The sequence below is a fragment of the Sceloporus undulatus genome, chromosome 2 (assembly GCF_019175285.1).
Source record: "Sceloporus undulatus isolate JIND9_A2432 ecotype Alabama chromosome 2, SceUnd_v1.1, whole genome shotgun sequence".
Lineage (NCBI taxonomy): Eukaryota > Metazoa > Chordata > Lepidosauria > Squamata > Phrynosomatidae > Sceloporus > Sceloporus undulatus.
Window position 1 is genome coordinate 229,861,826 of NC_056523.1, and position 15,098 is coordinate 229,876,923.

The 15,098-nt window shown below is 44.1% G+C and overlaps 1 protein-coding gene across 3 annotated transcripts in view; it reads left to right on the forward strand.

The window, feature by feature from the left end:
- PHC1 (polyhomeotic homolog 1) overlaps positions 1–15,098 on the forward strand; it is a 54,246-nt gene that overhangs the window by 30,164 nt on the left and 8,984 nt on the right. Inside the window, exons 5-13 of one of the 3 annotated variants that reach the window (XM_042448718.1) lie at positions 2,744–2,893; positions 6,938–7,093; positions 8,629–9,130; positions 9,760–10,550; positions 12,186–12,345; positions 12,938–13,146; positions 13,256–13,370; positions 14,137–14,245; positions 14,809–14,956. In XM_042448718.1, the coding sequence (XP_042304652.1) occupies positions 2,744–2,893; positions 6,938–7,093; positions 8,629–9,130; positions 9,760–10,550; positions 12,186–12,345; positions 12,938–13,146; positions 13,256–13,370; positions 14,137–14,245; positions 14,809–14,956 (2,340 nt within the window). The remainder of the gene's footprint in view (positions 1–2,743; positions 2,894–6,937; positions 7,094–8,628; positions 9,131–9,759; positions 10,551–12,185; positions 12,346–12,937; positions 13,147–13,255; positions 13,371–14,136; positions 14,246–14,808; positions 14,957–15,098) is intronic. The other 2 variants (XM_042448719.1, XM_042448720.1) reach the window with 2 other exon arrangements.

The window sequence follows — 15,098 nt, forward strand, 5'->3', positions numbered from 1 at the left end:
GGGTGATAACCAACACCTTATACTGGGCCCGGAAACTAATGGGCAGCCAGTGAAGTGATTTTAAGATCGGTGTTACATGGTCTCTTCTGGATGTACCAGAGACCAGTCTGGCTGCCATGTTTTGAACTAATTGAAGTTTCCAGACCAAGCACAAGGGTAGCCCCATGTAGAATACATTACAGAAATCAAGGCGTGAGGTTACCAGTGCATGTACTACGGTCTCAGGGTCTCTGATTTCCAGGAAAAGGTGCAGCTGGCGTATTAGTCAAAGCTGATAATAGGCACTCCTGACCTGGTTTGTTATGTGAAGCGATGGACCTAGGAGCACCCTCAGACTGCGAACACAGTCCTTTGAGAGGAGTGTGGCCCCTTCCAGGACTGGAGGTTGCATCCCGATACCTGGGTTTTGAGCTGATACTATAAATACCTCATTTTTTTCTGGATTTAGATTCAATTTGTTTTCCCCTCATCCAGTCCATTACTGCCTTAAGACAGTCATTGAGAGGAGAGACGCCATCTGAAGTCAAAGCCAATGACCGAGAAATGGAGAAATATATCTGGGTGTCATCAGCGTACTGATAACACCCTGCCCCATGCCTCCGGATAATCTCTCACAGCGGCTTCGTGTGAATGTTAAAAAGCATCGGTGACAGGATGGAGCCTTGTGGGACGCCACAATTAAGCTCTTTCCTTGCAGAGCAACTGTCCCCGAGCATCATCTTCTGGAATCTGCCTGAGAGGAAGGAACGGAACCACTGCAATGCAGTGCCTCCAATCCCCAGCCCTTCCAGGCGATTCAACAGGATGTCATGGTCTATTGTGTCAAAAGCCACTGAGAGGTCTAGTAACACCAACAGGGCCACACTACCCCTGTCGATGCCCAGGCGAAGATCATCAGCCATAGCAATCATGGCAGTCTGAACTCCAACTCCCGTCCTAAAGCCAATTTGAAATGGATCTAGATAATCGGTTTCATCCAAGACAGGTTGGAGTTGAAGAGCAACCGCTCTCTTGATCGCCTTGCTCAGAAATGGCAATAAAGAGACTGGGCTGTAGTTCTTCATATCCGGGGGGGTCAAGGGAAGGTTTTCTCAGGAGTGGCCTAACTGCCGCTTCCTTCAAACAGGATGGAACATGACCCTCCCTAAGAGATACATTGATGATGTCCCTTAAGAACACCCTCAAGGCGTCTCCCCCTGGACGGCTAGCCACGAAGGGCAAGGGTCAAGAGGGCAAGTTGTTTTCCTCACTTTACCAAGGAGCTTGTCCATGTCATCAGTACTTACAGATTGAAATTGATCCAGTAAAACCACATCAGCGAAGTTGCTGGACACCTCATCAGTTGATGCTGTTGTAACTCCGGCATCCAAGTCAGCTCTTATCTGAGAGATTTTATTTGCAAAGTATTTGTTAAATGACAGTTCAGCCTTGATCAGGAAATGATCCGTCCATGACAATGGGGAGGTTTTCGTTACTTCCACCCACAGATATTCCTGTTCTGTACTAAAGACCGCATCGAGTGTATGACCTGCACAATGAGTAGGCCCACTGACCAATTGGGATAGGCCCATGTTTGTCATGGATTCCATGAACTCCTGAGCCACACCTTTAAGATTTGATAGACTGGTCTCGAGTGGGATGTTGAAGTTGCCCAGAATTAGAAGTCTGGGTGACTCCAACAGCAACTCTGAGACCAGCTGTGTCAGCTTGGTTAGGGAGTCTGTTAGACAACTGGGTGGATGGTATACTAACAGAATCCCCAAATTATCCTTGGTCTTCAGGCTTAGGTACATACACTCGAAGTGGACCGTTTTCAGGACAGGTATCCTGGTCAAGGTAAGGTTGTTTTTGTGAACCAGAGCCACTCCGCCCCCTTGCCCACTTCTCTTTACCTGCTCAATGACTGAGTACCCAGCTGGGAGAGCCTGTGCCCAAGTTATAGCACTGTCCTCTTCCAGCCAGGTCTCAGTAAAGCAAGGAAGGAACTCCATCTGCAGAAAGGCGCTGTTCTTTCTAGCATGTCTGTGTTCAGGGTGATAGAGCTTGTACTTCAGTTGTCTTCTAATGTTGGTATGAAAAGTATAATTGGATGGTGTTGGTTTACATATGTATTTTTACTTTTCCCCAGCTGCACAAGAGCAAGAGGCTTTTGAGGCTGGTGTTTACCTCTTCCCACCCAAATTCCATTTTTATATATGTAGTGTCCCTGGAGAGAGTTGCATGTGTTGCCGCTCTTCCTTCCCAGTGATTCCTGACCTTGGCTCCATCACCATTTGTTTTCCTGGCTGTGGATGGTTGACTGTTCTTAAGAAAAGACTTGACATAGGTTGCTCTGTGTTTTTTTAACTATCCTACCCTTTTTATGTTTTGAATTGTTTTAAATTACTTTCAAAGTTATAGGCAAATTAATTTTTGTGTGTTTTTATGTTGTGTTTGTTTTAATTTTTAAGCTGTTTTGAGTCCCTGTTCTGGGGGGAAATGGCATGATGATGGAAGTGGTGGTAGTAGCACCAACAGCTTCAGAAGGCTCATCTCTGTATGGACACTTGGTCCATATCGTTTCTGGCCTCTTGGACAGCAGGAGGAAAGGCATCAAACTGGGAGTTATAAATGGCTGGTGGGGTCTGAATAGGTTGGGAGGAGTATGACCTTGTATTTCCTGTCACTTGCAGCTGTTGAAGGTAACTATATTCTGTTAATATAGTTACCTACATCTGTTGCTCTCTTTCATTTCACTTTACAGATTAATTTGGCCACAACATCAGCTGCACAGTTAATCAGCCGTTCACAAAGTGTGAGTTCTCCTAGTACCACCACCTTGACACAATCTGTACTCCTGGGGAATACCACCTCACCACCTCTCAACCAGTCACAAGCTCAGATGTATCTTCGGGTAAGAAATGTAAAAGCATTACTGTCTCCTATCATATATATCTATTTTGCTCTCCTTGCATGTGTTTACACCAGAACTGTTTTTGTTTGTTTGGGCAAGGTGCTGGGGTGAGTTAAGGCCTCCCAATTCCATGATCTAGCTCCATTTCAGTTCTAGGTTCAGACCTGGCTATGGGACAGAGACAGCTTTGGTCACCTTGGTGTATGACCTACGCAGGGAACTGGACAAGGAGAATGTGTCCTTGTTGGTCTTGCTGGACCTCTCAGCGGCTTTCGATATCATCGACTATGGTATCCTTCTGGGCTGCCTCTCTGGGATGGGAATATGGGGCCCTGTTATGCAGTGTTTCTGGTCCTTATTGGAGGGGCAAACTCAGAAGATCATGTTGGGGAACTCGTATTTTACTCCTTGGCTGCTGTTTTGTGGAGTCTCCCATGGTTCTCTTTTGTCTCCCATGTTATTTAACACCTACATAAAATGCTGAGAGAGGTTATCCAGAGATATGGGTGCGGTGTCACCAGTATGCGGATGAGACCCAGCTTTCTCTCTCCTTTGCATCTGATTCCAAGAAAGCTATCTCGGTAATGAACCAGTGTCTGCTGTCAGTAATGGACTAGATAAAGGCAAACAAATTGAAACTTAATCCAGACAAGAAAGAGATGTTCAGAAGGCAGATCAGGGTATAGAGAAAACATGCTGGGTAGCTGTGTTGGCCATTTAACAAATACAAACAAAAATCCATCAATGATACCTTTATTGGCCAACCAAAAAGCACAATATACTTGTTGCAAGCTTTCAAAGCTCCATGGGCATTTTAATCAGGCAAGATGTTACAAACCAAACAGGAGAAAAAAAGCACCATTGGAGATGTTAGTCAGATGACTGTACAGTTGGCTCTTTTTATACATGGATTTTTTTATACACAGATTCAAGCATACATGGTTTGAAAATGTTCAAAAAAATTATAAATTTCAAATATCAAAGCTTGATTTTCCATTTTTTATAAGACACTATTTTGCTATGTCATTATATGTAATGGGACTTGAACATACATGGATTTTGTTATACATGGGGGATCTGGAAACCAAACCCCAGTGTATAACAAGGGTCCACTGTATGTTGTTTCAGTCCTTAGTGAAGATATTATGATGGGGAGGATATATTTTGCAAGCAGGCTCCTCCTCCTTCTGGCCATGTGGCAATAGGAAGATTTTCAAAGTCCAGAAAATTTAAAGTCCATTTGCATCTCAGAACCCCTCTTTTGCAACCCAGTATGTCTGCATTCCAGTGAGGTCACAGGCCTCTTTGTGGGCAGAGAACATGGATTCCTCAAGAAGTCTCCATGTTTTTGCATCAGAACATTTTGGTGATATAAGCACGGGACAGACCGTCCAAAAAGGACGGTCTCCTGGCACCTTGGTTTGCTCTGTGGGGAAGCCTCAGCCTCCAGACCATGGGTCTTCCCTGCGGAGCAAAAAGAACCTGCAAAAAGCGGGTTCTTCTTGTGGTGCGATTATGACGCCGCAGTGCACCAATGGCGCACTCACGGCGTCATAATGTCGCTGTGACGTGCGGATGCTAAGCGTCCGTCACGTCAAAATGGCGGCGCCCATCTGTACAGGGCGTCACCATTTTGATGCCCTCATCCTGTGTGAGGGGCGAGGGGTGTCTGGAAGCACCGCCCTTCGCATGTGATGAGGGCGCACTATAGTGCCCGTCTGTACAGTGCCATAGAGGTAAAACATGAGAATTCACTCCAAATTTAAGAAGAAAAAATTCTCCATCATAACATCTTTAGTAAGAACTGAAAGAACATACAGGCATCTGACTAACATCTCCAATTGATTTCTTTTTCCTTCTCCTGTTTGGTTTGTCACATCTTGCCTGATGAAGAAGCCCATGGAGCTTTGAAAACTTGCAACAAGTATATTGTGCATTTCGGTGGGCCAATAAAGATATCTCTCAGGGCATAGAGACTTTGTGCTGAATGGAGTTACACTCCTCCTGCAATCTCAAGCTTGCTGCTTGACTGTCCTGGTCTCAACTCTGGATTCAATTCTGCCCAGGTTTCAGCACTGGCTAGGAGTGCATTTGCACAGCTAAAACTAGTGCACCAGCTGCACCTGTTCCTTGAGATATCAGATCTGGCTATGGTAGTACATGCCTTGATTACATCCTGTTTGGACTACTGTAACACACTCTCCGTGGGACTGCCTTTGGAAACTGTTCAGAAACTACAGCACATTCAAAGTGCCACAGCTAGAATGCAGACCAGAGTTAGTTATAGGGAGCATATAACTTCCTTGTTGAAACAGCTTCACTGGCTGCCAGTTTGTTTTCTGCCACAATTCAAAACGCTAGTCCAGACTATTTGAGAGACCACGTCTCCCCATATGAATCTGCCAGAGCCCTAAGATCTTCGGGTGAAGACATTTTCTCACTTGCACCATCTTCACAGTCTTTCTTGGCAAGGACATGAGAGAAAGCCTTCTTGGTGACTGCTCCCACCCTCTGGAACCCTGTTCCATGAGAGGCTAGGCTGACCCCCTCCCTGCTTTCCTTTCCCTGGCAAGTAAAAACCTTTGTATTCAATCAGGCTTTTTAAAATTTTAACAGGGTGACTTTTATATGGACTGGATGAGAGCAAACAAATTGAAAGTTATTCCAGACAAGACAGAGGGCAATCCTGGTCAGTCAGAAGGCAGATCAGGGAATAGGGATACAGCCTGTGTTCCCCTGCAATCTCAGGGGGTATATGTTTTAGTTATGTTTTTAGCCTTTGTATATTCGTAATGTTAATTTTATACTGTTTTAACTGGATTATCTTAATTGCTTTTAAATTTTTGTAGTAAAATTTTAAAAGTGTTTTTATCTTGTGAGCTGCCTTGGGTCGCTTTTTGGGAGAAAGACAACATAAAAATGAAATAAAATAAAATGAATAAATGAATGAATTGTTCACTTATGAGTTGGCAATCTTTATTCATTTTATTTGAACATTGGTTGAGTCTCAGCTCAGTAGTTCAGTGTAGATGTACTATGGGGAGAGATGATACTGTGAAGGTGTTTGGTTTTCCATGAATCTTAAAGATCCCATGGCACTTAGCATGTGTTTTTATAATGTACTGGAACATAGTTCCATTATTTTAGTAACTCGGGGACTCAGGTCATGAATCTATCTTTTAAAACTAGTTTTGTTAAAGTGCTTGTCTGAAATATGATTCCATCTTACCCAGTTTAAATAACCTGATTTGTAATATTTTCTCACCAGCTTTTTCCCACAAAATTGAGGGTGTTTGAAGGGAAAAAAGCCATAATCATAATATAGATAGATAAGAAATAGGCTTCTGGCTTGCTTCCTCCACTTCCCCTTCTGTATTCCTTCTTTAAGTTTTAGCTGCAACATGACTGAATTGTTTTATCTACTTGGCCTCAGATTTTTAATCTTATAATTAATTAATGAATCCATTATCTTGAATGTAGGCCTAAAGTGTGACAGATCTGTTTCTCAGTTGATCCTCGTCCTGCCAGCCACTCATTGTTGACACCCACAAACCCATAGATATTTATCTCTAGGTAATCTAGTAGGACAGTGTGGTGTAGTGGCCTGAGTGTTGGACTAGGAGATAAGAGTCTGAATTCCTACTTGGCTATGCAAACCCAATGAGTATTTTGGGCAAGTCACACTCTCAATCCCAGGTGATGGCAATGGCTCATCCCTGCTGAACAAAACGTGCCAAGAAAATCAGATGATAGGGTCACCATAAACTGGAAATGACTTGAAGGCACACGATAACAGTCTTATGTTATTGGCCTAGAAAGGGGAAAGAGTGGTGACACAGCCTTTCAAAATAAGTTAACTTCTGCTTTCTGTCTCCTGCAAAATGGCTGCAGCGAAGAGAATACTGCCGAGACGGGATGAGTATCTGTTGGAGACGCTAGGGCCCATGACACATTATAACCTGTTTGCTTGTGGTTCGCTTTCTTTCCTCCTTTCTCTCCCTTTTACTCTTCCCGTCTCCATACTGCCTAACCCTCCCCCAACAGCCGCAGCTGGGGAACCTGTTGCAGGTGAACCGAACCTTGGGCCGCAATGTACCTCTTACTTCCCAGCTCATCCTGATGCCTAACGGGGCTGTGGCTGCTGTTCAGCAGGAAGTTCCACCCACTCATTCTCCTGGGGTCCACACAGACACGGACCAGGTCAGTGACACCCTCTTCCGGGGTTCCCACGACCAGCCTGGCCTGTCCCAGTTTTGGGTGTGTCCCTTTAGCCCCATTTTTCTGTGAGTAGAGCATTACATTTGTGCTATACTCAAGGGTTCTTGGCAGCACCCAGTCAGAAATGGTTTCATTTTTGCAGTTGGCTTATGTAAGCTAGTCAGCTGTACTTTTTCAAGTCTATTATCCTCCAAAGCTACTTCCTCATCCTTTCAGCCACTAATTGTTGACACCCATAAACCCATTGGTATTTCTCTCTAGGTAATCTGGTAGGACAGTGCAGTGTAGTGGCTTGAGTTTTGGACTAGGACTCCTGGAGATAAGAGGCAGAATTCCTACTTCACTATGTAAACACAATGAGTACTTTGGGCAAGTCACACTCTCAATCGCAAGTGATGGCAATGGTTCATCCCTGCTGATCAAAATGTGCCAAGAAAATCGGATGGTAGGGTCACCATAAGTCGGAAATGACTTGAAGGCACATGATAACTGTCTTACGTTACTGATCTAGAAAGGGAGAGACACAGCTTTTCAAAATAACGTGTGTCCACACGAACAAGAACACAAACTATTTACTGCTTAGTATTAACTAGTGTTTCTGATTCAACAAGTAGTAGCCCAAACCAAAAAAAGAGAGAAGATCTGAGCTGAAGAAATCAGAAATCCCTGCCTTCTCCATGATAGGGGATTCTCCAAGAAACAATGTGGGGCAGGGAGAGTGATTTGGTAAGGCAAAGCAAACTGGTACAAGTGGTTTTGTGTTTGCAATGGTCAGACTGTAGACCATGATTTCTGAGGACCTACAACATGACTTAGGCTCCCTCTATATCTGGCTGGTGGTTCCATGTCTTATCCTGTCCTTTTGTCTGTCCCAGTATTTCTTGGAATGCTTAGAGGTATTTCTACCTATTTCTATCTGCATGTTTTCTCTCTGTATCTATTTTCTTTCTTAACTAGTGTTAACTCTGCCAAAAGTCAGCTTCATGTACAGTAGAAGGAAAATATACAAGTGATAAATATCAAATAGGCAAAGTGAATATCAACTTTTCCAGTGGAGGATGGGCAAGGAGGAGAAAAAAGAGTTCAGTTTGTGATGGAGGAATATAGAGGCAGTGGACACTAGAATGCTTATAACACAAGGAGATTGTTTGGGCTGAGTCGAAAGCCATACTGGGGAGGGCTCTTCTTAAAGCTCCACCCAGAAAGTGCCATGTGATCTTTAACTTGACTCCAAATGAGAAGAAGGGAGCTGAAGTTAAAATTTTGTCCAAAGGATTGATTCTGTCTCTTTAAAAAACAACAACAATTCAGTCCTCACTCTGTAGTACCTTGTAACACTGGCCAGTACTAATTATTTGACACACAAAAAGAAGCAAAGCTGCAACAATTTCAAAGAGCTACTTTCATAATGTTTTTAAGTGTGTTCAATTTTATTGCAAATCAAGACAAAATAGATTTCAAGGTTTTTTTGCCTCTTGTAACCTGGTTCCCCTTCCTTTGTTTCCCTCCCCTCCCAGGTGCAGAATTTGGCTGTCAGAAATCAGCAGACCTCAGCAGCTAATGCCCAGCTCCAGGCTTCTGCTCCAAAGGCTGCTTTACCAGGGAATTCCCAATCTTCAGTACTACCACAGGCCACCCATTCTGGCCAGACTTTGACAGTGACACAAGCTTCTTCAGGCAATGTAGGGCAGTCTCTAAATCTCAGCCAAGGAGCAGCGGGAAATAATGGCATTTCTGGAGGTTTAGTATCATCTGTGGGGAATCATACTGCCTCTGGCTTGAGTCAGACAGCCTCATCTGTTCCAGGAGGTAGCTGCCAAAGGAAAGGTACTGGTGTAGTTCAGCCTTTACCTGTAGCTTCTGCTGCCCATGCAGTGACTGTGAGCCAGGGAAGTCAGACCGAAGCAGAAAATGCAGCAGCAAAGAAGGCTGAAGCAGATGGCAATGGTCAGCAGACTGTGGGTATGAATCTGACCCGGACAGGTACACCAGCCCCAAGCCAGACTTTGATCAGTTCTGGTAAGTGAAAGTGGACACTTGTTTACTTAAGAGCCTCTCTTGGCTGCTTGGTACCTTAAGCCGTTTGTTCAATAACCAGTCTCACTGTGATGACAGTTGTGTTCCCTTTTCAAGTCCCACAGGGAAGATTGGTTGTAATACATTTTGGTATATTAGTTATGTTTCATGGGGCTTGCAGCTGGGAGGGGAAGAGCTCACTTGCAGGCTTCTTGTCTGGGAATCAGGTGCTCAGGAGAAGGAAGACCTGTGGGCTGTTATATTTTCTTTCCACATTTGACTTCTTTTGAATCAGATGGCTTGTCCTAGCTTATACTGCCTGGACGTGGATAACCAAGGCCTAAGGCAGGCATTTCATCCGTCCTTCCTGTGATTTATATTCCTTTTGGTTAATGTGATTGGACCATAGACCCTCTAATTTCAAAGCATGTGTTCTCCCGCTGGGCTGTGGTCATATTCATCCATAAGATAATGTCATTTGTTTGCTTCCATTTGTTGTTTTCTTGGACTCTGCCTTTCCCTCTCTTCCCCAGATTATAAACTGGAGGCAGGAATCTGGCATCATTTGGTTAATTGAATTTAAGATGGCACACACCCTGATGGTGATGTATAATTATTCTTGTTCCTTACAGCCACCTACACTCAAATCCAGCCTCACTCCCTGATCCAGCAGCAGCAGCAGATTCACCTCCAGAAGCAAGTTGTGATCCAGCAGCAAATTGCCATCCATCACCAGCAACAGTTTCAGCATCGCCAGTCTCAGCTCTTGCACACTGCCACACACCTCCAACTAGCGCAGCAGCAGCACCAGCAAGCTCCATCTTTGACACAGCAACAGCAACAGCAAGGGCCAGCTCAGGTTCAGCAGCCGACCCAACCTCTCCAGAGCCAGCAGCCAGCCCAGACTCTTGTTGTCCAGCCCATGCTTCAGTCACAGCCTCAACCAGTGCAGCTTCAGCAGGACAGTCTTTGCCAGGCAGCCACAAAGTCACCTATTCCTATTCAGTCCAAACCCCCAATTGCTCCACTCAAGGCTCCCCAATTTGGTGCTGCCAAAATGTCTGCATCCCAGCAGCCCCCACCTCACATCCCAGTACAAGTGGTAGGTAGCCGCCAGCAGGGCTCTGCCCAGGCTCAGGCACTGGGTCTTCCCCAATTGAACACGGCTGTGCAGGCTCCTCGGGGCTTGCCCGCTGTAGTCCAGCCAGTGTCCCAGGCGCACACAGCCTCCTCAGTGTCACAGAGCTCATCTGCCTCATTTTCTTGTTCTCCACCTCTCCTACAAGAAGCCCCTCCTCCACTCTCATCTGGAGTCAGCGTAGCCCAGGTCCAAGGGACAACACAGGTAAAGAGCACTGCTTCGTCTCCAGTCATGGCCCAGGCACCACCAGCGGCATACTATGTGCAACCTGTCCAATTACCAGTAAGTGATGCCATTGTTGAGGAGTGAGTAGCGGGGATGAATGGGGTTTGTATTTACCTGCACATGATTCACATGGTGGCTCAGCAGTTAAGATGCTGACTCTGATGATTGCAAGATCAGTAGCTTGGCAGTAAAAGGCCCAAGCACCCTGTGATGGAGTGAACCCCTGTCACAAGTCCCAGCTTCTGCCAACCTAGCAGTTCAAAAGCATATAGAAGTAAAAGTAGACAAATGGGTACCATTTTAATGTGAAAGTAACAGCGTTCTGTGCCATCATGCTGGCCACATGATCATGGAGTTGTCTTTGCAAGAGTATTGAAAAAGAAGTACAGTGAGCCCTCTATCAGCAGGAGTTCAGTTCTGGGCCATCCTGCAAATGCAAATACCAAAAATAAAATAAAATAAATGCAGATGATCACACATATTGTTCAGTGTTGGTGATGTGAATGTGCACACTTCAGCATGTGTGCATTTACATCACCATCATTGAATAATACAGGGTATGGCTGGTCAAAACTGTGAATCATATGTCCAGTGATATGGTGGGCCCACTGTTCCTAAAAGTGAAATGGAGGAAGCAGTTCTTACTCTAGGGAGGATTACATCAGGCATAACACAATGTATCTTGCCACCATGTATCTTGGATGTGATGATGTTTGGCAAGGGGGCAGAATTGTGGGCAACATCAGTAGTAGCATAACCACAGGCTTATTCACATTGCCAACCACTCCCACTTTGAGAAGTGAAGCAATTGAAAGATGTGTTGTAGGAACAAGTTTTTCAAGATATGTTGATTTCTGCAGTAGTTTAAAATGAAACTTTTTAACAACGTCCTAGAAATACATAGGGAAAAGAGAAAATTCACAACCAAGGGCCATGTGAATTTGTCTTGTATGACCTTTCTTTATGTGTGTGGCACTGTATTGAGTATTCAAATCTACACTGGCCACCTGAGCCAATAGATTTTGGCTGTTGGATTAAAGAGAAACATTCTGGGAGAAAAGCAGATAGTCATCATGGACACATGCTGCTAGGAAGTTGTTCCCAAAGCAGTACTGCTGTCTTTTTGCCCTATGGTTGCTAGTAATGAGATAAGTATAGGAAAGGTCCCTAAAGATTTTTGCCTCTTGTTAATGAGTGGTAGTGGTTTCATAGCTTTGGTCTCAGGTGTAATATAAATGTTTGGGTGCAGTTTTATTAATATGAAAGCTAAATATAGTGGCTATGCCCCAGGCATGAGCCCCATTATTTTTAATAGGGCTTGAGCATATGCAGAATTCCCCTTACGAGGGGGGTGTGTGTCCGAAATGGATCCCCCACCTAAGGGAAGGCCCACTGGTGTTTGTATGTTGGATGTTGTGAGTTGATTTCAGGCTTGAAGCTCCCAACTTTATCACAGGACACATTCTTCAGATAACTACTGTAGCAATGTTGTGGAATATATTAATACTGTACTGTACTGTTAATTCTTCCTTGGCAAGTGCATGCTTCTGGATAGGATCCTTAGCACAAGAGAAGTCAATTTTGTTTTCACATTTTCCCAACTTCTCCATTTCTAAGTAGTCTCTGGAGTTTGTTCTTCCCTGCACTTGGAATCTGCCTGTGTTTTCAAACTAGCCTTTTCTTCCCAAACAGAGCAAGCCACAGACCTTGGCAGTCAAGCGTAAAGCAGAATCAGAAGAGGAAAGGGAGGAATCCAGTGCACCACCACCTCTCCTGGCTGCCAGATCTCCTGTGGCCGAGAGTCCTAAAACCACAGAAGATAAGGGTGGCCATGGAAGTGAAGGGAACAGGGGTGAGTTCTGCCTGTTCTTTGTAGTGGTTAAATAGGTGGCACATTCAGGATAGCAGATATATTGAATTGGGATAACATGGCTCACACAGTGGAATCTGGTTGATGATATATAATAAACATATACTACAAGCAAAGCTTCTGAATCTCAGGCTGCGGTGTAGATCAGGCCTTGCTTCATGGATAGCTTTCTCCCTTTCATGACTAATAACTTAGTTCTTTGTGTGTTTGGTCAAGGTCCACGTGTGGCGCCCATGGCATGGAAGCAGACATGAACAACATCTGACCTGCCACAGTTGATTCCTGCAGTCATGTCAGCCCACTTTTCATGGCCTAAATCCTATTGCTAATCCCAAACAGAGTAGTCATAAAATCTGTGGGAACTTGTGTCAGCAAACATTTTTGTACATCCCAGAGATTGTGTGTCTACTCTAACTGGGAAAAGTAGTTGAATATTGGTGTGCATTCCTCTATAATCAGTACTAGTACTAGTATTGTTAAATTCCACATATATCACTAATTTACATAATTAAACCACAATTCACAACTAAATTCAGATGGATTTGAATAGTTAACATTATTTCTATTCTTTCAGAGAAATCAGAGTCCTTCTCTAGTGCTACTACAAATGCATCCCCAAGTGACCCTACCTCTGTCACTTCTACAGCTGCTCCTGTGCCCACCTTGGCCATGTTGTCACGTCAGATGGGAGACTCCAAACCTCCGCAAGCCATTGTCAAGCCTCAAATTCTTACGCATATCATAGAAGGTTTTGTCATTCAGGAAGGGGCAGAGCCTTTCCCGGTAAGGGGTGAAAGCCTGATGTACTCTCCTGCCTCCTTCTACTTTTTCTCTTTGTCCTGTTTGCACAAGGTCACTTGTTGATGCAGGCTTTCTTTTTGCCTTTCCTCAGGTGGGTTGCTCTCAGCTCCTAAAAGAGTTTGAAAAACCTCTTCAAGGTGGCACTCCTGCTAGGCAGACTGAGAGTCAGCCTAGCAACTCCCCTGGCGGGGAGAGCGTAACAGCAGGTGAGCCTTTACTGGTGGAGTGAGTTATTTCTGTGCTAACAACAATTTTAAGTTGTGTCCATATTCAGTTCCATGTTTGTTTCCAAGTGCCAATCCCAAGTGTTTTTGATTTGTTTACTCTTTCTTGAAGGGATGTCTGAAATAAATGAACACAAGGAATTTATCTGTACCTGGGTCATTAATGGAGGCATTGAGTTGCACCACATTGGGAGCTGGCATAGAGTGACCCATTGGCCACAGAAAGCTCCCCAAAACTATTCTGAGCTCCCCTCCCTTTTTTGCCTAAAATTGTGCATCCAGAAACTTCTAGGGGGCACATTTGGCTTAAATTTATGTTAGGCAATTGTGGGGGCCAAACAAAATTGAAGTAATGTCTGGTTTTGAAAAAAAGCAAGAGAAATTACACCTCATGGAAACTTCTGATGGTGTAGTGGCCAATGCGGTGGTGGGGGAGATGAGAAATGACAGGTACACGGTTAGTCAATGCAGCCCTCTAAGGCATGAGATGGATTGGTGTAGCTCCCTAACTCAAGTGACCTGTCCTGATCTACATTTTTGATACACCATATATTGAGAGCAAAGACATATTACAGAACTTTCAGTTTCCTTTAGGAAGGCTTTGATGCTCTGTATCAGTTGGTATTTAATCTTTCAACGGGATCATATTGGCTCTCAGGCATATGACCTTAGGCTACCATTCTGCTTTACCTAGTTGGTAAAGTTACTTACTTTGATTGTACATGTCTTTGCTTCTCTCTCACTTAAGAGCAAGACAAGAAGGGGAATCTGTTGAAATGTGAATTCTGTGGAAAATATGGTCCAGCAAATCAGTTCCGTGGTTCCAAGAGGTTCTGTTCTGTAACATGTGCCAAGAGGTAATGATAATTTGACACTATTTCCTACTTCAGTCACCATGTTTCACATGATCACTGATCTGTAACTTTAAATTTCTTATTTCTGATTCCATCATGGAGATAAATCTAAGTTAGTAACTTACACACCAATTATTTCTGTATACATTTCTAATATATTTTAGCTACTTTTATAAATAGATATAAATTATTTCCTTGAAAATAGTATTTTAAAGTTTCAAAGCTGTTGCAGAACCCTTTTCACTGAGTTAAGAATTAAGCTAATACCATTGGTGCCCTTCTCAATTGAGGTTTCTCATGCTCAGGTCTGGCAGTAACGCCAGTATGGTTAAAGAGGCCAAAAGTGGCTTCTGCTTTCTGCTGAGAGTATGATGTTAGTAAATCTAGGTAAATGGCTGTCCCAGGAATGACTGTATATGCAAGATGTAAAATTCAGCCACATTCCTCCCCATCCCCATCTCTTTTGCTTGATAAGGTCTAAGATCATAGAAGTTGCAAAGGAGTTGATTATTGTTTCAGGCTGAGAGGAAAAAACCTGTTTATCTTCCTTTTTTTTCTCACATCAGGTACAATGTGGGCTGTAGTCACCAACTTCGGATGCAAAGGAAAAAAATGAAAGAGCTCCAGGAAGCAAATTATGCCCGTCGGCGGCGTGGGCCTCGGCGCAGTAGCTCAGAGATTGCTCGAGCCAAGATCCAGGGCAAACGTCACAGGGTGAGGATATAAATCCACCTGTTTTTCTTCCATGCCCAAGAGACTATGCTGTGAGGGCTTGATATGACAGAGGCATGTGGCAGTCTTTTGTTCTCTAGCCATTGTACAATACGATACACATGCTGCCTAAGTACTTGCTTAG